The sequence below is a fragment of the Ptychodera flava genome, chromosome 13 (assembly GCF_041260155.1).
Source record: "Ptychodera flava strain L36383 chromosome 13, AS_Pfla_20210202, whole genome shotgun sequence".
In the NCBI taxonomy this organism is placed as follows: Eukaryota; Metazoa; Hemichordata; class Enteropneusta; family Ptychoderidae; genus Ptychodera; species Ptychodera flava.
In genome coordinates this window covers 26,402,297-26,429,869 of record NC_091940.1, presented here as the reverse complement: position 1 = coordinate 26,429,869, position 27,573 = coordinate 26,402,297, and the positions used below count along the sequence as shown (strand labels likewise).

Below are 27,573 nucleotides of genomic sequence, written 5' to 3'. Positions count from 1 at the left end.
CTTATTGGTGCCGGGGATTCATAAAATCTTAAACGACAAAAGAAAGTGAATTAAAGTACAGTATAAAATGCACTTTACGCTGTTTAATGTCTATTTTGCAAGCTCAAAGTGAAAACAAAAAAGCAATTTCGATTATAATTGACAGTTTTCAAGATGCCCTTCCTCAGAAGCAAGAAAAAGTATTTCCTTTCATAGTTACAAGAATTTTACTAGGCTAATTATTTTACTTTAAAGACTAAAACTTACGCCACGACGATTTTAAATTGTAATGTAAAGATCGTGTCTTTTTATTGAGCGGCAATATCTATTTATATATCTATGCGATAACACACATACACATTCAGTAAATTATCGGTCAGATTATATATATATATATATATATATATATATATATATATATATATATATATATATATATATATATATATATATAAACAAGACGAACGGTTGCTATTATGGTAAATAGATAGATAGATCGATAGATAGAGAGATAAGTAGATAGATAGATAGATACATAGATAGATAGATAGACAGACAGACAGACAAACAGACAGATAGATAGATAGATAGATAGACAGACAGACAGAAAGTAAGATAGATAGATAGATAGATAGATAGATAGATAGATAGATAGATAGATAGTATTAGATAGATATAGTAGACACAACACTATCAGTTGCCATTATCGTACGTTTTCCTGTATTTGTTCTGTTGGTAACATACAGCATATTGTCAAACATCCATAACAATCACTCGTAAAATTGTCAACGACACACTCTGTACACGTGCAATGTGTATTCTTATTGCTGACAAATTAATTTCGACAAAGACTAGGTTTCATTTTTCGGTGTTGGCAAAACTGATCATTTGGTATTTCAACTTTCGCTGGGAAGATGAATGAGGGCGTTTGTAAAAGAAAAATAACCGACTACTATACCATCTTAATTACTGCAAACAGCTTCACACAAGCACGCCTACAATTTCCAGTCATTGTCATAAATCAAGAATGACTTTATTTATTGATATTTTTATTTAATGGTTGTATTAGTTGTTATTAATGTCTACACACTTCCAAATCCATGTTTTCAAGTCTTAAGTAAGGCACACAGTATCATGCTCATGTTGTAAAATAATGGTCTAACATTTAGTGTTGATTGAACGGACCGTTGTTTGGTTTGGAGCTCTCAGTCTAAGGGGTGGACCATTTTATATTGGGGGAGGGCTTGGAAGATTGACTCTTGATCATTATTTTTTTCTCTCCCTGCATCAGCTGGAATTATTTTTTCTAATAATTGAATTCTTGAATTTTTCCAATTTCCCCTATCTTTTTTTCGTGGACATACGCGCGCTGAAATTGTAATATTTGTGTTTCTTTTGTTACGATGCTTTACTTCATATGACATGACAAAACTATATAAGGAAAGAAATGTTAAGCAGCCCAAAGTTTACATGGAACTATATAGGCAAACAGCTTCTGTTTCAGGAAGCTGTAAAGTTGAAAGGAAAATAGGAGCATCCTTTACTACAGAAAAATTACTGATGGACACAAACAAGACGTCATTGAGGCCTCAATCTGTAAGAAACCCACTACCACAGTTAGTGATTGAGTTTGTTCTAGGTCGTAGGCTAAAAGTATGTGGCACAAACCGACTAAGGATTTGAAAGACTGCAAAGAGGCAATGGTATACTGAAACGACGAAATTAATCGAGGGGTAGTTAAGAGGATATGTCCCCCTTCTGATACAGAAAATTTTGAATTTTTTTTATTAAAATGGGGTTATTTGGTGGTCATTTTTGAGTGTTTTTAACAGAGTTTTCATGAAGAATCAAAATATATCAGACACGAAATGATTTCCCATTACTACATTGTAAAGCGAGACAAGCGATTATCTAAACAGGAAAACATTATACTTTGTTCACCACTTAGTGCAAAGAAATGCAAATTAATGCAAAAAATTAAAATGCAGCATATTTTATGCTGCAGAAGTGTTTGGAATTTCCAATATTTCAAACGTTTACGGGATACATTAGTTCAAATTCAGGATATGGCTATTGGTTTTGAGCGCTGAAAATATAAATTTACATTATTTTTATTTTTATTTTTCTCTCTGCCATTCTTGGCTGGATTTCTCAAGGCAACCTCTCCGATTTCCCCTCAAATATTCCAAGCCCCCCCCTCCCGATATCAGATGATCCACTTCAATGGAGCTATATGAATCTGGGATTTAAGGTAGTACGGGCCTGGATACTGAAAAACATAGCTTTTGATCAAACTTTGCGTGAGGAAACCTTTAACCTGTTCCCTTTCAAAATAAGAAATAATAATCAGGAATCATGCAAATTCTTGTACTAGAGAAACAAATTACCCTATATTTACCGACACTTGAAATTCATTCCTGTGTTAACTCTATGGGAAAATAAATTTTCGACTTCTGCAAGTATAAGGCTGTGAAAATTATACTTACTCGATAAGTTTCAAAATTAACTCCAAATGTTGTAGACCAAATGCTAAAACTATTATAAAAGTTTGAGAGTCTGAATATCTGTCCCCGAGGCGCATTCTACCTTAAAAGTAGCAAACTTGAAAAAATGCACAAATATTTTGTTCTTCACAGTGATTTGAAATAAACACTCATTGTTTATTTGAAAGAAAGAATGAGCTACTATGACATGTATTGTTGCTCCACTTTCATGGAAAATAGCGGCAAAAAAGTAATCACACACGAGATTTATCCGACTGTAAATAACGCACAAAACGAAAAGGAAAAAATCGACCAAAACAGGAAAATACACAATGCACGTTCTCGTCTTGCAGACCATACCATTAGCATAGATATTTGAATTAGCGTTTGGGTGACAGAGAAGTAGTTAACCTTGGCAACATTCGGATGTAGCCCGTTTGTAGTTGGTTAGGGTTGCTACCGGAAATGACGCCAGACCTGTGTGGAAGAAGCAGAGCATGCTGGGTGAGCAAGTGCCGTGAATACAGGAAAAGAGTCCCCTTTTCAACAGCCCTTACAGCAGAAATTAAAGCATTGAAGTACTACAGCCTTGCCTTTATTGAGGGAAATAACTTTCGGAATAAGGTAGAGAATAAGCAGCATTACAGCGTCATTTCATAAACCAGGATAACTAATCTATATTCTCTATTGTGGTATTTTGATAAATTGTATTTTTTCTTCAATTAACTTAAATGGCTGTGAAAGACATGTAGAAGTAATTGCGTGTTGTCGCCCCGGTTCACGAATGTCACCAGTGGCTTTAATGCAAAATTAATAAATGGCTCTATTTAAATTTTATTCGTGCGAGAATTCTAAGATTTATTAATGTGACATATCTTATATAATTGCGATTAATGCGTAATTAGGCAAGACATCAAAACTGAATGCAGTGCATTTGATCAGACTTCTGAGGTACACTGGTAATACTTAGATTTACTTATGCCGGCAACATGGTGAGTTTCGTATAGTCATTGTTACCTAATTTGCATATTTAATGACCTTCTGTAATTTGACTGAAATTAAGGCTGACTACACTGAATATGAACAGGTATAACATTCCCCATTGTCAACTTTGCAGACTTATTAGAAGAAAGAAATAAATAAATTTTGCCCAACTTCAGCGTGCATTCCTTTAGTCAGAGAAAATGACGCCAGTAAGAAATAATCGGATTGGAATGTGCTCACCTCTTTGTCGAAGTAGTCGTTTTGATATCCGGTTTTGAGTCGCTGCAAGCTTCGAGAGTTCCGGTGCCAAGCTTCAAACCGGAAGTAGCGCCCGCTAGGCCAGTGATATTGCTCTGCCTAGCAATCGTGAGAGACGAATCTTTCAGCGTTGATACCAGCGGCACTGGAAAGAATAAGATAAGAAAGAGGGGCGGTAGAGAAAAATATCAAAATCAAATGAAACGAGAAGTGGAACTTTCAGTATTTCCACAGTCACCTGTGGTCTATTCCGCTCATCGTCTATGCGCCCCATAGACGTGTGTACATAAGCCTGAGAAGAACCTAAGGTATATGTAACATGTCTATGGGGCGTATGGAGGTGGCAGTGTATAGACGCAGAGCGGGATAGACCACAGGTGACTGTAATATTGCTTTAATATGGTATGTAGTACTGTCAACATGAGTGACAGATTATCAATCATTTAACAGATAGTTCATCCGCAAGAAAGTTAACAAAGTAGCGTTAAAGAACGACTCATCGTCAATAAAGCAAAACAAGTGTAACGGTCAACAACATAGTCAGGTCAGGAATTTTGACAACATTGTTGCTCCAGTCGTAATCAGTTTGAGTGCCAGTCATCCATCGTTTCGGCTAAGAGTCAATAATTTAGCCCCGGCATTTAGCACAGTAGAATGGGCTACTTTGGCGCCTCACAGTTGGTGGTACAAATCTTTATTGGCCGTTTTATACTCCAAAGTATAAAATAAAGTGACAACAGCAACAAGAAACCTGTGCTGCGATCAGGACACCCCCTTCCCCGCCCCCACCCCTAGTGACAGACATATGAATACCCCTATGCCTAAATTATAATCTCTACAAGCTATGCAAGGTCTTTGTGTTTTGTGTAATTTTTTCCTAAATGCATCGATACTGTCAAAAACAAGATTTTAAATTGTTGAATTGCATTCCCCAAACCCAAATGTGAAAAGGAAATTTACCTCTAGCGTGGGTCATCCCGACAATGTGCCTGGAATATCCTGTGTTTGCATCAGATATCATAGGCATGGTCACGGTCGAGGGGTATCTGGATTTTGACCCTCCCTGGCCGAATGACGAAACTCTGGAAGTGTACTGTTGTGACGTCAGCATGCTTTGCAGTCTGGGGAGATAGGAACGTCCATATAGGTAAAACATCGCCCTCCCGACCCAAGCCATTAGTTTTGAAATAATGAGAAACCAATACAGTAAATATGATAGACAAGTAATGTATGCTACTGTTGTATAAGTACCTAAAATGGTATTTGAACGACAGTGTATTTTAAATTGCCTTTCCTCGAATCTGACTCTCGTGTTGCGCTGTTGAAGCCTCTGATATACGTTTCCACGGAGTGATGATTAAAATTTGGCTGTGGACGAGGTTTAAGATTCATGCCAGGAAGCAATATTGTTACTGTTCGTACACATTGTGTTCGAGTAGTTCAGACAAAATAAATCGCAATTAAGTCGTTATTAATGAGAACTTCAACGACATAAATTGCTATGACGTGACGGTGGGGAACTGGTGTCAATAGCGTGGTCAGATTTAAAAAGACATTCACAACCACCAAAGACTTACTATTCTCAAAAATACCATAAACCCAACATACTTATTGTCTTCGTCGGTGATCAGTGCCTTCAAAGCCTCGATTTCAGACCATAGAGGCTGATCCAGTCCATTTCCAATTTCTTTGAGTTTGACAATCAGTGTCCGTTGAAGTTCCTCAACTTTGCTTTCCAATGCCCTGACCTGGGCTGAAGATTTGTCACGCTCCTGCTGGACATTCTGGCTGAGGGCGCTGTTTTCAGACTCGAGACTTCGAATCTGAGTTGAGGAAATTGCACATTACACATATGTATGTGTGTGTATGTATTCATATATATATATATATATATATATATATATATATATATATATATATATATATATATATATATATATATATATAAAATAACACAGAATTACTTCAAGTACAAAATAACAATACCTGTTACTTAAGTTTCATGCATCCTGCAATCTTCAGACAGGAAAATCTGTCTGAAGATTGCAGGATACATGAAACTTAAGTAACAGATATTATTACTTTGTACTTGAAGTAATTTGTGTTATTATTTATAACGCTCTGCTTTCCACATTGAGCACTATAATTTCCCACGAGGACATCTGTACACTTCGATATATATATATATATATATATATATATATATATATATATATATATATTTGAAACGTCACGTCAGCATAAACAGGCAAACTGCATCACAATCATACATACATTCTTGGAAAGTCAAACTCGAAATAGCGTTAATACATGTAGACTGAATGAATAATTGCCCCAAGCAATTATCCATTCAGTTACCACTTTTTAAAAACAGAAATGATAGCTTTTTCCAGATATCTAATTTTTTTTTACTCTTTCTACAGGGTCACAGGCCCCTTAGGGCGCCCCTTATAGTGGTTGCTATGGTCATGAACAACGCCTCTCTTGGGCGATGTCGATGCGCGAATAACCGATGGCAGTTGCGTCTGATGACAGGGAATCCCATGTATCACACACGTACCGATATGTAGGGCTAATGCAAAGAAATCTCCAGAAATTCCCATATTGATGCAAAAGATTCTGAATGTCAGGCGGCACACTATCATTAATTATCTTCTCAACATTAACTATGACAAGAAGATACGTTCGTCTCGTGTGATGTGAATTCAAGCCCTCGCTGTTCGCCAACGTTTGAAGTGTGTTAGCTCCTTGTTAGCACATATTTCCGACAGATCAAGAAATTATTTTCTACGATAGGCGTAGAAAAATTTGCATAAGATGAATTTTGTTGTTGATCTCTCTCTTTCAACGTGTACATTCTGTAGTCTGTGCATTCTGATCGCATTGCAACATGATTATCATATTAAATCTAATAAAACACCCCGCCAAAAAAGCGCCTGGGAGAAAACTCTTACCTTGGCTTGTAGGGACGAAAGTTGAGTCTTGTAATCTTCGATGTAACCACTCAAAATTCTATTGTCCTCTGTTGCCTTGGCAAGGTTCGCCGCATATTGGTCGATCAGAACTTGCAACTCGTCTAACTGTACACAGTAAAATCAAAGAACTGAGAATGCACGACTGATACTGGTCACGTGGGATATGGAAGTTTTAATTCAATATTATAAGAGATGGTCGACTTAAAAAAGCTACGGTTCTCGCTCATCTTAAAGGGATAAACTCGCCATTTTTTAATGAATTTTGTTTGATACGAGATACTACTTATATTGTTTGACATGTCAAAAGATACTGAATGAATGGGTGACTCATGCATATATTCGACCCCTGTTTTAGACATGATAAATGAAACCAACGTGTAAATGAATCAATGGTCATGACCAAACAAGCAACGTCAAGGATAAAAGTGAAATGAATTTTTGCAATGTAGTCAAAATATAACTTACATTCTGTGTGTATCTGGACTCGGACTCCACTTTGTACTGTTGCAGTTCAGCTTCTGTTTTTTCCCTGAATTTCGCCAAAATGGAGTTGATGTTGTCCGTCGCCTGAGGTCGCTGTCTCGCCTTCGTTTCAAACTCTATGAGCTGTTGAGACTCGGCTTGCAGACGATCTTTCAGTTCGGCGATTTCCTAGGAGAGTCGAATCAATGACCAAATTGAGAAATCAGAACTTGGTGCGATCGGTTTGTTGACAAACTTTCTCTCTGAGTCACAGTGATACTGATATCGGGTTTTTTCTTTGGTTTGTCCTTGAGGGCGCTCGCACGACTCGGTGTGGTGAGTACGTGAACGGTTGTAATACCCGAATCACTACCAAACGAAGGCCGTGTTTGCAATGAATTGTGGGAAATAAAGCTCAGGTCACGGGGTCATTCGTGCCAAAACGCTCAAATCGTCACATGTGGACGCACCACATACACACCGGCAATCCACATCGCGCAGACTGAACCTTGCCTATTGCTTGTTATTTTGCTATAGCTTGTATTTCCGCACAAAGTGACCTCACACTATTCACAGATGCTCGTTAGCTTTGTAGTCTGCTAAATCGATCGATTTTCGGCTCGATCTATCGATCCCGTACTCGATCTGGGCGCCACTGCAACCTAAAAAGCGCCTGTGTTTCTACGTTGCAGTGGCGCGCAGATCGAGTATGGGATCGATAGATCGAGCCGAAAAACGATCGATTTAGCAGACTACAAAGCTAACGAGCATCTGTGTGACCATTCCTTCACTGACGACAGTGCAATGATTGTCGACACGGGCGTTGCGGCCGGTTCGTAACTGTGTATGTATGTGTGAGCGATATGATATACAATACATGTAGTTTGAACATTGGCAATGGATCGAGAGAGTCACCATTGCATACTTCAACTATTACTTCTGTCGCTTGTAAACTGGCATTCAGATGTCAAACCGTGAACCCATATCGGGCAAAATATTGAAAGTAATGTCAGTGTCACATAGGCCAAGTTGGCCAAAATGAAATACGTTTTGACGCCGTGATTTCCCAGCCTATCTCTGTTATTACCACCCCAAACCCATTGGAGTCTTTCCCGCAATGAAGCATTATTTCGCCACCAAATTATGGTCCCTTGGACCTTTGACAGTGATATTATGACGTAGTCTCAGAAAGGATGATGCTATTTTTCCACAGCAAATACTTGAAACGTTGTACAAGGTACCCACTTTCAGCGTCGGACCAGCAGCTCGCGCTCTTCAGGCCGCTTAGCTGTGATATCGCAGCGGTACTTGTGGCATGTATCGAACGCGCTCGGGTTATTGAGGTCATCGCCCTGTGGCGATGACCTCAATGACCCGATCGCGTTCGATACACGCCACAAGTACCGCTGCGATAGCCGCTATGCTCATGTCTTGAACCTTGAAAATCGTTAAGTTTATCTGCCCCGCTTCATGCAGGAGTAGATGGCCCCACGCATAAAATGACACCGCTAAAGGGCCTAAAAATCATCAAACCTTCTTTAAGTGGCATTTGTTGATTTTAAAAAAGCCTTTGATTCTGTTTCAGAAAGGGTTTATTTTTAAAAATGCAAAAGTTGTGATTCCATGTATGATAATACTCAGTATAACGTGAAAACGTCAATCAAAATTCCAGATTGGTTTCTTTAATTCTTCATGGGGGGGGGGGGGGGAGTAAAATAAGGTTGTAATCTTTCATCTACATTGTTTAACATATTTCTTAACCATCTTCCGAATATATTTGGGGACATTTCTTTCTTTCCCGTTGATATGGAAGATCTAAAGTTAAATTGTATTTTATATGCTGACGATTTAGTATCAAAACTGGACAGATTTGTTTGAATAAGTTACAATCTTTAAGTAAAACAAAAAACAATGGTTTTCAGTAAAGGTAACCGTTTAATAAAGAAACAGTCATTTTAATATGAGAAAAAAACAATTGAAACTGTAAATCAGTATACATATTTAGGTATAGTTTTTACACCAAATGGAAAATTCAAGCAGAATCAGTTTACTCTTAAAAAGAAAGCAATGAAAGCTTTATTCAGCATCAGAAAGTCAATTTTAAGTGAAATGGTGGTGAGTCCAAAATTTTGTCTAAAACTCTTGATACTTTAATCATACCAATTCTTTCAAATTACAAGTACTGATAATTGCCTTGAAGGTCTTAAGTATGTCTTATTACAGATTTATCTTGGAAGTGAGTAAATGTACCCTACTTGAAGGGATGAGAGCGAAGTTGGACAGATTTCCATTAAAGATCTATCTTTATTTGTCTTTTATTAAAATATTGGTGTCACTGAGTTAAATAGTTTGACAGGAGATCATATTCTGAAACAGGCGCTTCTAGAAAACAGAGATATAAATTCTCCTTGGGCAAATTTTATTCTTTGTATTTTGGGAAGTTACAATCATATGAATGTTTTTCACTCAAAAGAGTGATATCATATACCCAGTTAAGCAAGAAAATAAAAAGGAAGATACCTAGGGATCACTTGTAAGGAGAATATGTCAATTGATACAAGAAAAATTGAGGTTGTGACAAATTATGTACGTACAGAACTTTCAAGTCTGAATTTTATTTTGAAAAAATACCTGAACAATTTGTCAAGTTTTACTCTTCTCAGAGCTTTATCGAAATTCAGATTGAGTGATCATAGTTTAAGTATTGAATAGGAATAGATATGAATTTCATGGTACAAATTTTTATCACAGAACGAGTTTTATTGTTCTAGGAAAGTGGGGTAGATTTCTCCACTTGTTCCAGTCTTACACAAACGGAAAACGCTCTTAAATCTTAAAAGGGTTTACCTATGGAGTATAGGTCTTGATAGGGGACCCTATATTCCTGAAGAACACAGATCTGTGCTCGACCCTCCAGTAGCATTCTCACTATTAAACAGTTTGTTAACTGTACAACTTGGATACTAATGTAGTCCTTTTTAAAGTTCAGTTTTGCACTTTGTCCAATTTTGGAAAGTACCATACACTCTCTACTAGTGTGAGTTGAGTATTAGGCCTATAAAGATTGTCGATGCAAATGGAAGGCGGCACTTGCTAAACTATACGATCAGTCCAAAATGGACGTAATACGTCCATGGTCCGATCTTCTCTACAACTAAAATCACAGTCGACAACAAATAGTTTTTAATTCCGATATATGTATAATACATTCATTGCAAAAGTTACATGTGATAAACAACGGAATCAAACCAAGACGTGAGTTTGCCGTGGGCCGGATGCGTTTTAATAATACGAATGGCGACTTTGCCTTAGGGCCGGGTTGGTTGCGGGCCGGGCTGGGATCTCTTGTATCCTGAAAACCGTTATGAACCAAGTAAAAACCACTAAAAGAAACAATTTTGATAGTCTGTATTTGTTTACCCTGCCATGCAGCATGTGCAGAGCTATGTTAGTGTCAGTTCTGTATCGTGATGATGTGTGTTTCGTATTTTCAAACCAGGTCTAGGTCTAGGCTGGGGTTGCCCCGCACGTTTACCTTCATAAAAGATAAATAACATGTATGGAAAATATCGCCCTACATGTGGAATTTTGTCGTGATACAAGTCGACAGACATTTGTCTTGTACGCGCATGAAAGTACGGTACCTCGACGCTGTTTGTTTTGATATTCAAACACCCTGCATGCATGCGAACGTACGTTGAGGCCGCGCCGCGGCACTGACATTTTGGCACGAATGACCCCTATGACCTCAGCGATATTTCCCATAATGCATTGTAAACATGTCTGCTCCTCGAAAGTAGTGATTCGGGTATAGTCAGTGGGCTAGAGGGGTCTACGTCCACCCCCCACAGGATAACAAACCTGTATTTTTTCACAAGCCTTGGGATCCCTAGAATACGAAATGGAATTTTAACAGAAAAAATATTGGGATGCAATAGCTGTTACGGTCATGTTTTGAAGGGTACCGCAAAATCTCGATTTTGCGACCCACATGCAGTTTTGGTAAATCTGTCTTCTTGTAAGTCATCTGCTGAGCTTATTTTTTAATATAATCTCACGTTGTTTGGTATCATTGAAAAGGTAATTTATTCTTCTTTAAGATGACATATTGTAATCGCAATATCTTGTACAATTTTTCATGAAATATGCCAAAACTTACCCCATACCCCAAGTTTATATTGAAATGTACTGTATAGATACGTGAAATTCCGTAATTTTTTAGCTAGACATGATAAAAAATGCAATGTTTCGGTATGAAATCTGTTGTATTATGGTACGGGATCATGTCAAAAATACGAAAATAGACTTTTAACAGAAAAAATATTTGGATGCAATAGCTGTTACAGCACAGTTTGAAGGGAAATGCAAAATCCCATGTACCCCACTGGCACCTTTTTGTTAAATTCAGTCTTCTTGTAGTCATCTTCTTAGCACTTATTATGTCATAACCTGGCTTGTGGGGTATCATTAGGAGGGTGAATTTATTCTCTTTAAGGTGACATATTGTACATATCAATGTCCTTCATAGTTTTCCTGAATAGAGTCAAACTTTACCCCATACCCAAAAAGTTCAAATCGCAATTACGGCTTATCTTAATTCTACCATTTTTTTGCTACACATAATACAAATAGAATTCTTGTATGAAATCTGAATGTTTGTTTGTTACAAAAGTATGTCACAAATATGAAATAAACTTTTAACGGGAAGATAATATGATTTAGTAGCCATTTGGATCATTTTTGGAGGGGAACCCATATATGGCAAATGTATGTGTTTCAGCAAATTTGCCATGATACCTGGGTACCCTTCCAAATATGATCCAAATGGCTACTAAATCATATTATATTCCTGTTAAAAGTTAATTTCATATTTGTGACATACTTTTGTAACAAAAACACAGATTTCATAGATTGCATACAAGCATTGCCTTTTGTATAAAATGTTAATAGTAAAAAATGGTAGAGTTTCAGATTCGCAGTAATTTGCTGTGTACAACCTTGGGGTATGGGGTAAGATTTGGTCCTATTTCATAAAACCTAAACAAAATATTGAATATCAAAATATAGTCATTTAAAAACTAGTAAATTACCTTTCTATTGATACCTAATAAGCCAGGTTATGTTAAAAATCAAGCTCAGCAGATGACTTATAAGAAGACAGATTTAACAAAAAAGCATGCGAGTTGGCAATACTGTGATTTTGTGGGACCCTTCAAAGTATTACTATTACAGCTGTAGAGTCCCAATATATTTTCTGTTCAAAGTCTATTTTATATTTCTGAGATGTCTCTGTACCAAATAAAGCAGATTTCATACAAACAACTGCCTTTTTGTTATGTCTAGGTAAAAAAATTGATAGAATTTGATGTTAGCGATGAAAGTAATTTTCGGATATAAACTTTGAGGTATGGGGTAAGCTTTGATCATATTTCATGAAAACTGTATAAGATATTGCATATAAAAATATGTCATTTGAAAACTAGTTAATTATCTTTTTAATGATACCAAACAAGCAGGTTATATTCAAAAAAAGCTCAGCAGATAACTTATAAGAAGACAGAATTTAACAAAAATGCATGCGAATCTGCAATACTGTGATTTTGCGGTACCCTTCAAAATATGACTGTTACAGCTATAGATTCCAATATTTTTTTCTGTTAAAAGTCTATTTCATATTACTATCATGACCCTGTACCAAATAAAAAAGATTTAATATGAAAGCAATGGCCAGATTTTATGTCTAGCTAAAAATTGGTAGAATTTGACGTTTAGCTATAACAGTAATTTTCGATGTAAACTTTGGGGTGTGGGGTAGGTTTTGTCATATTTCATGAACACTATACAAGATATTGCATGTTACCATTTTCACTTTAAAGACTAGTAAATTACCTTGCTACTGATACCTAACAACCAGGTTATATTCAATAACAAGCTCAGCAGATTACTTATAAGAAGACAGATTTAACAAAAATGCATAAAGTCGTGCAACACTGTGATTTTGCGGTACCCTTCAAAATATGACTGTTACAGCTATAGAATCCAAATATTTTTTCTGTTAAAAGTCTATGTCATATTTCTGATATGTCCCTGTAGCAAATAAACAGATTTCATAAAAAAACATGCCCTTTTCATTATGTCTAGTAAAATATGGTAGAATTTGCGTTTAGCTTACGACAGTAATTTTTGATATAAACTTTTGGGTATGGGGTAGATTTTTGTCATATTCCATGAAAACTATACACGATATTGCATATTACAATATGTCATTTTAAAGACTATTAAATTACCTTTCTAAACATATAAAACAAATGGTAATGTAATAAAATAAGCTCAGCAGATGACCTACAATAAGACAGAATTAACAAAAACGCATATGAATCTGCATACTATGATTTGGGGTACCCCTCAGAATATGACTGTTACAGCTATAGAATCCCAATATCTTTTTCTGTTAAAAGTCTATTTCATATTTCTGACATGTCCCTGTACCAAAGAAGACAGATTTCATACAAAGCATTGCCTTGTTATTATGTCTCGCTAAACAATTGGTTGAATTTGAGATTTACTGTAATTTGCAATGTTAAACTTTGGGGTAAGGGTAAGTTTTGGTCATATTTAACAAAAACTGTAGAAGATACTGCATAGTACAATATTTTATCTTAAAGAAGAATAAATTACCTTTCTAATGACACCAAACAAGTTAGATTATATTCAAAAACAAGCTCAGCAGATGTCTTAAAATAAGACAGGTTTAACAAAAATGCAAGCAAATCTGCAACACTGTGATTTTGCGGTACCCTTCAAAACATGACCATAACAGCTATTGCATCGCTTTATTTTTTTCTGTTAAAATTCCATTTCGTATTCTAGGGATCCCAAGGCTTCTAAAAAATACAGGTTTGTTATCCTGTGGGGGGGGGGGGGTGCACGGAAACCCCCTCTAGCCCATTAAACGTCGGGGGACAGCGCTGTGGTGCGTTGTATGATTGCACTGTGTGGCAAACTACCATGCACATTAGTCTTTCAGTTTTCGCATGAAAAAGAATAGTGACATGCACACCACACCGACACCGCAAACTCTACTCACACTGAAGAGAAAAGTGTACGCGCCTTTAAAGGCACATGGGCTGCAACTTTTGGCATATTTTCATATTTTATATTCAGATTAAAATAAGTTCAGAGAAATATTCTTATAGAGAGATGTTTACTCAAGTATAATTATTCACTGAGTGGGACTGCACAAGGAGGTTTCAGTAAGACAAATAATAAACGGGCGCACACCTAAATATGGCCGCCTCCATGCAGCTACATGATAAACAGCGTAATTGCGTTTGTACACATTTGAATCTTTACAAATACAACATGCTGCAACCCACTGAAAGACGGGAAAGAGATTCACTCCACTGTGACAAAAATTATCCATTTTTCACATAATATGGCAAGATTTTAAAAATGGCAGGATATTTAAAATGAACAAAAATCTGTTCTATTTCTTGCCTATTCTGCCACAAGCAAACGTTGTTGAGGCGTAGTTAATGACTATATCGTTCAATCTGCAGATTGCAATGAATATCTGAGGATATTGGAAGTACCTTGAGGTTTTACAAATTTCGCAGAGTTGCAGCTCATGGGCCTTTAATATGTGTTTCAGAGTAAAGATGAAACACCAGGTTTTTTTTGAGTTTTTGCTTTACTTTGGTTTGGATACAAATTCAAAATGTTTCAGTGCTGTAAGCTGTTTGAGGACTGACAGTTAAAAACAAATAGCATTTTTTGCATGTCATGGAGAATACGCTAGGATAGAATCGTGCGACCAGCTTGTGGAATAAACGAAAAGTTTGCGTAATTTCGCAGATTTCGAAACTTGAATATGTTGAGTTACTGGAACCAAATCCACTTTAGTGGTCAAAGCATTACAAAAATAAAATGTACGGATAAAGAATGAGAATAACAGGGAAGCACATAGAAATTAAAATCTGGGATATAATTGGTGATACCTCGGCATATATCTTGTTCTGGAAGTCGAGTTTCCCATGCAGACTTGCAATGGTTTCCTGTGCGGTTGCAAGGGCGAGCTGTACTTCCCCGTAGGTGGCTTTCAAGCCGTCGTAGTCCGCGCTCATGGATTGGTAGTCCCTCTGCAGAATTGACAATCGCTGGCTGAGATCCTTGAACTGTGCTGTCATTTGGTTCAGCTCTGCGTCCCGTGTCGATAACAGGTTCCTGACGCTGGCCAATTCTTCAGTCAATACAGCAGATTGACTTTGGCCCTCTCTGGATCTGTAGTATGCAAATGTTATGAAAACGAATGACAGGCATAATTTGAGACTTGTACTTTTCAACGGAACATAAAATCATTCAAATATTACGTTTAAAATAGTTCTGCATTTAATTTTGTCAAGGGAAGATTTGTAAATATGTATTTCTTACTAATTATGTACACACTGTCTCCTATATACTTGGTGACCTGTGGAAGCACAAATGACTATGAAACTTTAATTATCGAACGTTGAAAGACACCGATGGCTTGAATTCATATAAGTAAATGCTCGAATATCCCATCCATTAATATTTCAAAATTCCAATTAACTGGTTTCAATTCACAGTCCCTTACCTCCCTTGAAGTTCGGCCAAAGCTGCTGAACTGCTCTGCGCAGATAGCATGTATTTCTGCCGGTCGACGACTGCCGCCTCTAGCTCTCTCCTCAGATTGTCCAGTTCTTTTTCGTACATGCCCTTGATGACCCCGATCTCCTTCTCTAGATTTGACATGGCGGTTAGCAAAAAGGAAGATTCCGTCTGCAGAAACAATTATGTTGCATTAAATATCAGTTGACAACCGATGATGTAAATAAATGTAATGCACGCCTTAAATTGACAAACTTCATATATATATATATATATATATATATATATATATATATATATATATATATATATATATATATATAGTTGAAACTTAGGTAATAGATTTCATTTCATTACTTTGTACTTGAAGTAATCTGTTTATATATATATATATATATATATATATATATATTATATATATATATATATATATATATATATATATATATATATAAATTCGTTTGTAGGATATTACACACGTACCAATCTTCTGGTTCAAATACTTTATTATAACAGCACAGCGTTTCGTCCTAAAAGTAGGACTTCCTCAGGTGCTACAGATCAAAAAGTTTCAACACGGAGTAAGTCACAGTGATGTTTAACGTACAAAAGTTACATGTCGGAGAAATACTAAGTGACAGTATGGTGAAAATACAGGAGTTGTTTCTTACCTATTTGAATGGCTCAGATGTTGAATGGCAATTGGGAGAATGTTTGAATGTGTATTTATAGTGTGGCTGGGAGGCGCTAGTGTTGGAATTTGAATAAAGACAATGGGAGTAGCTAGCTGTGAATATTTAGGCCGTCAGGTGTTAATGTCTTTAATGGGAAATCCACAAGGATTCCAGCTTTTTTCGAAGCGGGTCGTCCATTTTATTGATTTTCACAATGCCAACTATTGAAACGTCTTGGATTGTGTGTTGATCTGAATTGAAATGGAGCGCTACTGGCATGTTTGAGTTACGACGGATGGTGGACAGATGGTTATTGAATCTTAATCGAAATTCTGTTTTGGTCTCTCCTACGTACTGTTTTTTGCATTTATTACAGGTTATAAGATATATTATGTTTTTAGACTTGCATGTGATGTTTTGTGTAATAGTGTGAACTGTATTATTTGAGTGGCTATGGAAACTGGTGGCATTTGTCGAAAGTTTACAGATGTTGCAGCCCCTGGTTGAGCCACATTTGTAGAAACCTGCTGGTGCATCGGACTGTTGTAGTTCACTGTGAACTAATAGATCTCGCAGGTTTCTACTACGGCGGTGTGCTATGATTGGAGTTTCAGCGATGGCACTTTTACAACGGGGTGATTTTTGTAATATATTGAAGTGAGTTTGAACGATCTGTTTGATGTTTGGGTGCCGAGGGTTAAATGTAACTACAAAAGGAATACGTGTTTGGTGTGGTTTTATTTTGTATTGTAGGAGGCCAAATCATTCCTAGAAACACCCTCCTACAATACAAAATAAAACCACACCAAACACGTCAATCCAAGACGTTTCAATAGTTGGCATTGTGAAAATCAATAAAATGGACGACCCGCTTCGAAAAAAGCTGGAATCCTTGTGGATTTCCAAATTAAAGACATTAACACCTGACGGCCTAAATATTCACAGCTAGCTACTCCCATTGTCTTTATTCAAATTCCAACACTAGCGCCCTCCCAGCCACACTATAAATACACATTCAAACATTCTCCCAATTGCCATTCAACATCTGAGCCATTCAAATAGGTAAGAAAAACCCCTGTATTTCATCATACTGTCACTTAGTATTTTCTCCGACATGTAACTTTTGTACGTTAAATATCACTGTGACTTACTCCGTGTTGAAACTTTTTGATCTGGTAGCACCTGAGGAAGTCCTACTTTTAGGACGAAACGTTGTGCTGTTATAATAAACTATTTGAACCAGAAGATTGGTACGTGTGTAATATCCTACAAACAATTTATCATAACCACGCCACCGACAACACTGGGGACACCTGAAAAACCACAGTCGAACATATATATATATATTATATATATATATATATATATATATATATATATATATATATATATATATATATATATTATATATATATATATATATATTATGCGCGAAATTTAGTACTAGTGAACACATTCAATCTTTGGTGGAGTGACCTTGTAGCGAAACAGATAACCAAAGATTTACTGATTGATACTTGAAATTTAAAGTGGCCGTTACCATCTGTGTCAACTTTATGCGAAAAATCATTTTTTTCAAATTTCACATAAATGAACTTCAAAATGAACCCTCGGTTGACTACAAAAAATGGTAAAAGTTTGAAAGTCCCAATACAGTATCTGTCCAAGAATGGGCATTGTACCATAAAAGGCCAGTAGCTGTAACTTTGGTAATTTTTTATTATTTGTGTTTTAATGTCAACAGTAATTTCTTGTTCTTTTCCCCAAACCACGTTGGAATACTTAATATATATTTTGTCACCACTGCGTCTACACCTGTAAAATGCGCTGCCATTGTTTACATTTGATTCTGGTCCGGAGCAGAATTCACGTGACAATGTCAACAATAACAATACAGTCTACGCATGTACTGGCCGAGTTGACAAGCTGAGTACTGTGCATCTTAACTCGCTTTTGGGAATAGAACAATGAACTAGTGGACATTTGGCACAAAAAGTGTGAAAAAAATAATCAAAAGTCACAGATACTGACCCTGTCATTAGCAACAGTAACTTGTTATGTGTGTCTGTCTGCACTGTAAAATTGGCGGGCGTAAGACTTGTTTAAAATGTAGCCACCCGTGTTCAAATTTGAATGCATATCATTTCACTATGTTACCAGACAGAACTGAACGGATAGACAGATATTTGGAACAAGCATTAAAAGCTGCAGATATGTATATTCTCAAAATTAAAAGGATTGTAGCTATGACGTTTGACAACATTTGTAGACAAACTGCCCTTTTTTACTTCCGAAGCGCGTTGAAATGGTTATTATTCAGTTTATTAACATAAACCATGAAAAGATAGCGTTTATTTACTTAAATTGCATTTCAATCCAGACTGAAATGTTGTTGTTGGAATATAATCATGAACAGGCTAAATGTTTCAACTAAACACTGGGCATTTCAACATTCTGTAGAGTGTGAAATGGGCAAATGACGCTGATATAGTGAAGAAGGTCAAAATTACAAACTTTTAAAATTATCACGCCATTCTTGTAAACAAACAAAACCTTATTTTTGAATGATTTGGTTATGTTAAAGTGGATAAATTGCAGGAAGCGTTAACGATCCATGACATACAGGGCCGTAGCCTGCAAGGGGGGGGGGGCAGATGCCCCCTTGAATTTTCCACACTGTCACCATTTAAATTTATGTAGATCACCTAAAGACTTAAACTTTTGCTCAAACTTTCCTGTATGAAACTTTAAACCATTCTCTTACGGAACAAAGAATAAAAATCAGGGGCGAACGTGGAAAGAAGTTTTGTACTACTGAAACCCGGCATTACCGCAATCCCTGTGTTAACCCTATAGGGAAAATATAATTTCGATTATGAAAGAAACTATCTAAGACTGTTAAAATGTCTCTCATAATAAGAGTTTTAAAATAAGCCTTCAAAAGAAAAGACCAGAAAAGCTTCGGAAAGATTTGAGTCAGAGTCCGAATATCTGTCTCCGTGGCACATTGTACTTTAAATGTCTTTGAACAGGTATTTAACGAAGTAAATGGTTCAAAAAGTAATACAGAAATAAGAATCACTTGGTTTTCTGTCCTTGAACGTTTACTTTGTTTCAGATTTCTTGCATGCCGCTACAGGCGTTAGTCCTCTCACAAGTTCACCCCTCTGCAGTGTTCGACATTTATCCGCCCATCATCAGGACCCACTCATCACGGACTGCAGCGGGCGTTCTTTTCCCCGTCGACACCCAACCACTCATTTACCCATTCACTGCTAACACAAACCCAGCGAGCAACGAACTTCCTACTCAAATCTAACTTCTCAACATCTCTACCCATCCAAGTATGCCAAACGAATACATCCAACGCCTTAACGTGGCGAGGAGCTGTACTTTTTAAAACTACACAGGTGCAGCCAACGAACAATGCACTTTTAAAGGGGTCTTTATTATGACAAGATATATTGTGCATGACAAGTAATGTGAACTGACTAATTTTAAGTCATGAGGGTATTTAATTAGCTGTTCTTAATTTGCCCTCCCACTGAAAATTTTTCGACTTACCCTCCCGCACTCAAACTTCATTTTTACCCACTCCCCACTTATTTTTGCCTGTTTCCCCCTTCTGTCATTTTTGAAGCTCCCTGCCCTATGGGGAAAAAAAACCTTGCCGATTTCCCATGCCCTGCAAAAACTTCCCCCAAAATTTTGTCATTTCATTTCCCCTGCAGACATGGAGCTACCCTACCCTGTTATGAAAAAACCTGTCGATTTTCACCTGCCCTGTGAAAACATTTCACCAGAAAAAACACAATGGCTCAAATTCCCCTGCCCCATTTTATAAGTAGCTCCCCCTCTCCTCGTTTTTTGCAAAGCCCTGTCCCCAGAACAACCAACTGATATCTGCCCTGCCCGACAAAAAAAAAACCAAAATTTGCTCCCCTGCCACCTAAAAATATGTCCCCTGCCCAAGCAAAATTGTAACTTCCCCTGCCCTCAAATATTGCTCCTGGAATTGCTTTTCGATGAATAGCTCCGTTGGCTGCACCCTGACTACAGTTTGCTCTTCACAGAAAATATTTTGCCCCTGAATACAACTCTCCTTTTATTTGCCTATTTAGGCAGAATGCGCCTCTGTGACAGATATTCGGACTCCGAAATTTTTACCGTGTCGACTCAAATTCAAGTTCGTGAAGCAAACAAGATTTCCATCGTCTTTTTTTTCGTTAAAAAACATAAATTTAACTACTCTCCATAAAGTAAACATGAGAATGGCAGCCATTTGTTTTACAAATGGTGGTAATAAATGTTTAGTGTTTTGTTTCTCTATTACAGTTCGTTGTCGCCGGACGGGGGACTCCAAGCGATAGGCGATCGAGCGACATGCATTCACTGAGTATAGACCCTCAGTCTTCAAAGCAAAACAATAGTCTACTCCTTTGTCTATAAGCGACATACTGACAACTCTCACACAGAAGCGCCCGCTATGGATGAAGGGGTGAGCTCAGACTACCAAAATTACTCCTCTCCTTATACCCCATTAAAATGGTATAAAACAGCTCATAAAATGGCACGGACAGAAATTTACGCCAACAAAACGACTCATTAAATGATCATGAGAGGTTCTCGAAGCGCTCTAATAAAGATAACCATTAAAAAACTTAAAAAAAAGCGCGATCGTAAAAACGCAGTAAATGTCACCGTTGAATTGCAGCCGCCGGTCGACCTTCTATTGGGATTCCGGTGTTTTAATCGATATTTTTTACGTCCATTAACCTTCCTGTAAGATATCTAGTACTTAAAGTTTGCATGGTGAACCCGATTTTTAGAAAGAGAATGGTTTATAATTTCATAGGAAAAAGTTTGAGCGAGAGTTGAAATCTTTCAGTTGTCACGCGTACACAGTCTTAAGGTCATCCGTATCACTGTAAAGTGCAGTGTCAGACTGGTCTCTCAAACGTGGTTACATACTCGCTTGATTCTTCAGAGCGCTAACTTTCTGCAAATAGGCGGCAAACTTCTCACGGAGGCCCTGTAGCTCAGCTCTCTCCTGCTGGCGACTCATACTACCAGACGACCACGAATAGCTGACAACACGGCCGTCGCCGAGTGTGGCCGATGGGCCGACCTGAACCGAGGACACGTGCCTGGCGGTCATGGCTGTCCAGTATCGACGCTATGGCCCACAGTTGTCCTACGCTTTGTTATTCTGTAAGAACACACAAAATGTGAAAGTGTTGAGGCAGTGACGAGGCTTCAAGCTGCACCTGTCCCAAGGGCACTTGCCAAAAAACAATGCACACATGTATCGTACTCTACCGCGAATAATGCACATCGAATTAGAAATCACGGTATACAGAAGGACTGTGGAAGGTGCAAGCCAGATAGTGTGATGGCTCGAAAACAACACATGAAAAAATGATTGAAAGTAAACGAAAGATAGACTGCTTGCGATCGAATTAAATATTTTTCGAAAAATTAATCGACAACTGATTGCTGAATATAACTTCGGTAAATATAAAACATTTTCAGGCTCTGACAGCTTACCGGGAAAGTATGTAAGCACTTTCCTTCCGGAGTCTGGCGCCGAATAATGTTCAAAGTGCCTGCAAAGGTGTTATGAGAGCCTGATCCTAGGTACAGACAAAACGGGCTAGCATGAAGCGCTTAGTCATATTTCTCCGTTGCTAACGTCCACTGAAGAAACAAAAAGGGAAACACAGACAAACAATGATCTATTCATGATGTCACGTCGATGTGCCCCGCGTTGCACCAATCAGGCTGTTTAAAGAGGTTGAAAGCCAACCCACCGCCAGGGGAACAAGGTCTGAGAAATTTGATGTTAGGGAGCACCCGCTATCCCGAAACGAATAAATCCTTATTGTCAGCAATGAATGGTCACGCGGGGACGATGAAAGGGCCGGAATAGCCTTCTTGCAAATAAATAGATAAATAAAAAAATAAATAAATAAATAAATAAATAAATAAATAAATAAATAAATAAATAAATAAATAAATAAAATAAATAAATAAATAAATAAATAAATAAATAAATAAATAAATAAATAAATAAATAAAAATTCTTTTGTTGAGGATCACTGGCATTGTTTTTCGCATAACCGGTAATAATTCTGTGCTAGTTGGTTTACCTCCCGGAATAACCTTAGCTATCAACAGTGAAAGCATGTCTGTGATATAGAGCAGCAAATCAGCAACAATGTGAAATGTGAAATGTTAATGAATAAACGTTTAGTGTCAAATTGATATTATAGCAATGGCAAACTTTTTGAACTTTAGAATTTCGGCTATTTTTAACTTTTTGTGCAATGTGCAAGCTGTTTGCGACGCGTTAATCGTGGACAATTTTGTGTCTTCAAACTATGACTCTTCTACAAACTATCTGTACATTTACGGTTCGTACGGTGCCAAGGTTCACGAAAACTCGGTTTCTTGATCAAGCCGGCAAACAACAAAGTAAAACAAAACAAAATAATTCTGGTACCAGGTACTAACATGACAGAATTCAATTGCAATCTCTCAGAATGAGGCACCGATACACAAAATACAAACGCAGTCTTGAACCGTGAGGTTTTGCCAGAGCTGGATCATAAGTAATACCTAGAAGTACCTTTCTTTTGGTTGTTCGAGTTTTGAAAATAGCTACGTTTGGAGACTCACTTCATCTGTACGTTTTCCTGGAAAAGAGAGAGAGAGAGAGAGAGAGAGAGAGAGAGAGAGAGAGAGAGAGAGAGAGAGAGAGAGAGAGAGAGAGTGTGTGTGTGTGTTGTGTTGTGTTTCCTGCTACTGTCGGTGCTTTGACAACCATGAACGAAATTGCATGGTCTGTCTGTTGCGTGACTGTTTCTCGGCTCAACAGGATTACCTGACGGAGATAAACTTTTTGGAAAAACGAATTCTTCCATAATGAGTCATCCTTTTTCAATATTTCAGATTGTATTTTACATCACAAGAATATTCAAGGTATAAGCGAATGACTGTGTGCAGACGCTATCTTAGACACCTTGATTGGTCTGTAGTGAAGGGCCTGAGGCAACCGTAGGTCAACAGGTCGACTATTTTTTCGGTCTGACCGCTGATCACCCATGGATAGCAACGGTGGTTGGCAACCAAACACTGCAGTTGTGTGCAATTGTATGTTCCGTACAGCACCTTTTATTGGTTTTGCCAATGAACGAATTCAAAGCATTAGAAATCAAATCGCAATGATAATGAGCACGTTCCTCATTGTGCAAAGTTCCGAATTGGTCGTTTTTCACTTAGAGAGAAAATTTTGATTTCAATCAAAACATAAATACGGACCTTCTAATATTTTAACAGTGGGGACTTGAAATTTGCTGAGGTCCCGGACTGTATTACTCAATGACCTACTTCATATATAAGAAAGATGATTTGTGGAAAGTAGACATGAATTCTAAGAATTTTATTGTATCCCCTACAATATTAAGCCAACAGTCTACACTTTATCCAATTAGTCAGGAATGTCAGCGAAACGAATAAGTTTGTAATGGTATGCAGGGCGATTAACAGTTGTTTTTTTTCAAAACAAACACAGAAAAAAAGACAATTAAAACTAAACAAAATATGAAAGTGGTCGCTTTACATGATACTCTCCAACTTCCATACACTCATTCTTTGCAATTCATCTGTGATCCGCTATCGAGAGTGGTTTATTGAAAAGTGAATCAGAGGTATGTACACGAAAAATCCGGGTAACGGCTCGAACTTGAACGCCACCACTGGGACATAGTTCGAGTGTACAGTATATACATCTCAATAAAATGAAAGATTCATTCAAAACGCCCTCCGTGGACTATTTCACTAATAGGATGACATTTTCGGAACAAGATTATTCGTAACCACTGAGCGAACGCGTGACTAACATGAAAAGCACCGAGTCGCTCTTAGATGCAGGGCCTCAGGCTTATACTGCATCGACAGGTAAACAGGCCATGCTGACTGACCGGTGATCACATATAAGGACGGTAAAGGTATTACATGTAGTCACAAAGCACTGGGGAACAGTCTGCCTTCCGGGACCCGCTTAAAGAACAAAAAAGATATGATCGTCAACAAGGAATACAAACGAATGTACAGAAGTTATATTAGGACAGTATAAAGCACAGTAAGTGAGACTACCCACAATTCCCCTTGATTTGTATGCTCAGACATTATTTGCTAAAGGCTTCTTCAATTTTATCAGTTTCTGAACATATGAAACTTAAAATTTAATTTTAGAATTATTGGTTAAAACTATGGTCCAAAATTATTGATTATGTTTAAAATTCAGAAATAAATTGAATAAGAATTCCACGTTTGAAGGTGCTAAAAATTGTACACTTGTCAAGGTAAAATTATCAGCAACTAAGTTGGTCTCATCATACCACCTGTCAGACATGCAAATTTCCTTTGTTACAAACATTCAAAAAAATCAATACCCTTTCTTTTGCCAACACAGATGCAACTTATTCCCTTAGTTTCCTTGAAAATGTTGCATATGGCTGTCAAAAACTATGTTGACAAAATCACAAAATTGCTATCTCCTCTGCGGAAAGGGGTTGATCTTCTCATTATTCCAGTGAGAAATTAGAGAATTATGATTATCAAAACTATGGTCCCAGAATTTCGAAATATGGACCAAGCTGTTCTGTGTACTGAAGAAATTTGCTTCAGTTCAGTGAGTGATCTCCGTGTGTACGGCTCATGGAGAATTGTGGGTAGCCTCACTTATTGTGTAAAGTAAGTTATAGGCTAGTCAGTGTAGGTTGTATGCGACTCGAAAGTGAGAGACTTCATGTTTGGTGAAACTTTCCTCGAGGAATCTTTCAACCATTCTCTTTCAAAATCAAGAATAAAAATCGGGGGTCAGCTCGCAAATTTTACTACTAGAGAAAAAAATTACCCTAGATTTACCGATATTTGAAATTCAAAATGGCCGCCATCACTGTGTTAACTTTATGGAGAAAAATAGAATTTTCGCTTAACCAAAAAACCAAGAATATGAAAGTTGTTCTTTCTCGAAGAGCTTCAAAATGAGCCCCCACAAGTGATAGAACGGAAAATAATTGGAAAAGTTTGACAGTCCAAATACATGTTCCCGAGGAGCATTCTACCGTAATCGTTAGAAGAGAGACAATGAAGAGGTAAAGCAAACGTAACTTTTATAGTCTTCGATTCATGATCTGTAAGCAATTTCCACTCAAATATTTTGGGTTTTGCTGATTCAGTTTTTACCTAGTCAATCGGATTATACATCAATTCAATTACTAAAAAATATCTTAAAGTATATACAGACCAAAGTATAGGTAGCTGTAAACGCTGTATTAAAGTAGTTTTCTAAACATTTGAATGACAAAGCAAAGTGGTTTTCAAAACCTTTGAATTACTCAGCAAAACGTACATGAGTCAGCTAAACTCAAAATATATTATGAGCGGGTGTTGGACACCCCTTCTTACGTACCTTCAAGTTGTCAATGTAAAAATTTAATTGCAAAAAAATAATCAAAGTAAGTTGATATGGTGAAGATAATACGGGCCTGTATGCGACATCAACTCATCCGCGGGCCGGGAAAGTACATAAGTTAAAATGATCTTCGGCCAGCAGTGGTCGTGTTGCTCTGTTGTCAGTGTTTTTTCAATTCCATCATGCTTGTTTAAGTTTTGTATGTTCAACTCACATAAAATGTGTGCCCCGCAGGAAGTTCGTCACACTCCGCGTACCATGAATGCAACTTGCATGAACCGTTTGCCATTTCTGTTTATATGGCTGCTTCATTGTAGTGTAAGACGCCAAGCATCGTTGGCAGGGACAAATGTCATTTCGTTAATTACAGTGTAATTCAACTGTGTTAGCTCATTGTACCAGAGCCTCATCTCAACACTTTTACTTTTGTTTACGCTGCGTGAACACCAGTGCAGTGACAGACACCAGTCACGTATAGGCAGCTGCAAATGTCACCATGCTATTATAGTTTGAGTCACCTGTGGCGGCTCAGTTTACGAGAGCTTCATCTCAACGCTCTTCATTTTTTGGCCACTGTTATGAAAATTATGGCTCTTTCGGTGGCCGGTTCATCTTCTCACAACCTTTATTATCGAACAGAAGACGACTGAAAGAGAATTGAGGGCGTGGTTTCTCAAACTTTTCAGACTGTCAAATAATTGCAACAGTACGGAGCATTCTCTCATTTTGAATGCCTTTACATTAATAAATCTGTACACAACCATCCGTTGCTGAACTTATCTGAAATAAAAAAATAGCGGTTTCTTTGTCTTGTTGAAGGTGGGAAAGTTGTGACAGAGATCGAGATGGGAGCCGTAGACATGTATTGTCAGGCGTAATGGGTTCACAAATATATTTATTCATGACTGTTGCCAGGTTTCTGTATGTTTATTTAAAATGTATAAGTTAATAGCAAGGCTAGCGGTGAAACTTTAACCGGCCGATACGGTAAAGTTCTTTAACTACGAAATGTAAATAAAAAACCTTGTTGTAAGGAAAGATCACACCTGTTTATTTTGAGGCAAACGTGAACATGGTAAACTGAGGTATTAGCACTTTTATTTTGGTTGGCTTGGACATACCTTGTTGTGGCGTCCTCCTTCACCGGGGTCAAACAAGGTTTCCTGTAAAAGCCTTGCAAAATCTGAAAGAAAATCCTTTTGGAGAGAGAGAGAGAGAGAGAGAGAGAGAGAGAGAGAGAGAGAGAGAGAGAGAGAGAGATGCATATTCCTCTTCGACAACAATGAAAGAAATCGCACCTTATCCATTGACACAGCGAAACGCGTTTTAGCATCAATGACGAAAATGACACTGCAAACTTTGATTTAAGGTAGAACGCGCCTCGGGGACCGATAGTCGGACTGTCAATTCTTTTCGAATCTATCGCTTGTGGGGCTCATTTCAAAGCTCTTGGAGAAAAAAAACCTTTCACGGGCTTAGTTTTGCCAAAACCAAAACTTTAATTCGCCCATAGAGTTACCACAGGAATGGCGACCATTTTGATTTCCAAATATCACACATTGTTGGGTAATTTGTGTAGCTAGTTCCAAACTTTGCACGGTGACCCCCAATTTTTATTGTTGATTTGGTGAGAGAATGCTTGAAAGTTT

The 27,573-nt window shown here is 37.4% G+C and overlaps 2 protein-coding genes and 1 long non-coding RNA gene across 3 annotated transcripts in view; all 3 read right to left on the bottom strand.

Moving 5' to 3' along the window:
• Window positions 1-276, bottom strand: part of LOC139147991 (uncharacterized) — a 3,572-nt gene extending 3,296 nt beyond the window's left edge. Inside the window, exon 1 of the long non-coding RNA XR_011555847.1 lies at window positions 1-276. This exon is cut by the window's left edge and continues 569 nt beyond it. This is a non-coding gene — a long non-coding RNA (uncharacterized lncRNA).
• LOC139148009 (uncharacterized) overlaps window positions 1-27,573 on the bottom strand; it is a 497,920-nt gene that overhangs the window by 211,083 nt on the left and 259,264 nt on the right. The window lies entirely within an intron of this gene.
• Window positions 984-22,142, bottom strand: LOC139147990 (prelamin-A/C-like). The gene is made up of 10 exons (XM_070719243.1): window positions 21,991-22,142; window positions 21,411-21,652; window positions 15,756-15,940; window positions 15,139-15,421; window positions 7,145-7,330; window positions 6,659-6,784; window positions 5,313-5,527; window positions 4,665-4,825; window positions 3,687-3,849; window positions 984-2,939 (listed from the first exon to the last, which is right to left on the bottom strand). The coding sequence occupies exons 3-10, from the start codon at window positions 15,911-15,913 to the stop codon at window positions 2,843-2,845; spliced, it is 1,389 nt and encodes a 462-aa protein (XP_070575344.1). The 5' UTR covers window positions 15,914-15,940; window positions 21,411-21,652; window positions 21,991-22,142; the 3' UTR covers window positions 984-2,842.

What these genes read in the sequence shown, in the direction of transcription:
- LOC139147990 (XM_070719243.1), bottom strand. Translation starts at nt 15,913, where the DNA reads ATGTCAAATCTAGAGAAGGAGATCGGGGTCATCAAGGGCATGTACGAA. An exon ending in TTGGCCGAACTTCAAGGGAG is followed by an intron (nt 15,422 to 15,755) that starts GTAAGGGACTGT and finishes TGCATACTACAG; the next exon opens with ATCCAGAGAGGGCCAAAGTC. An exon ending in AGTCCAGATACACACAGAAT is followed by an intron (nt 6,785 to 7,144) that starts GTAAGTTATATT and finishes TACTGTGTACAG; the next exon opens with TTAGACGAGTTGCAAGTTCT.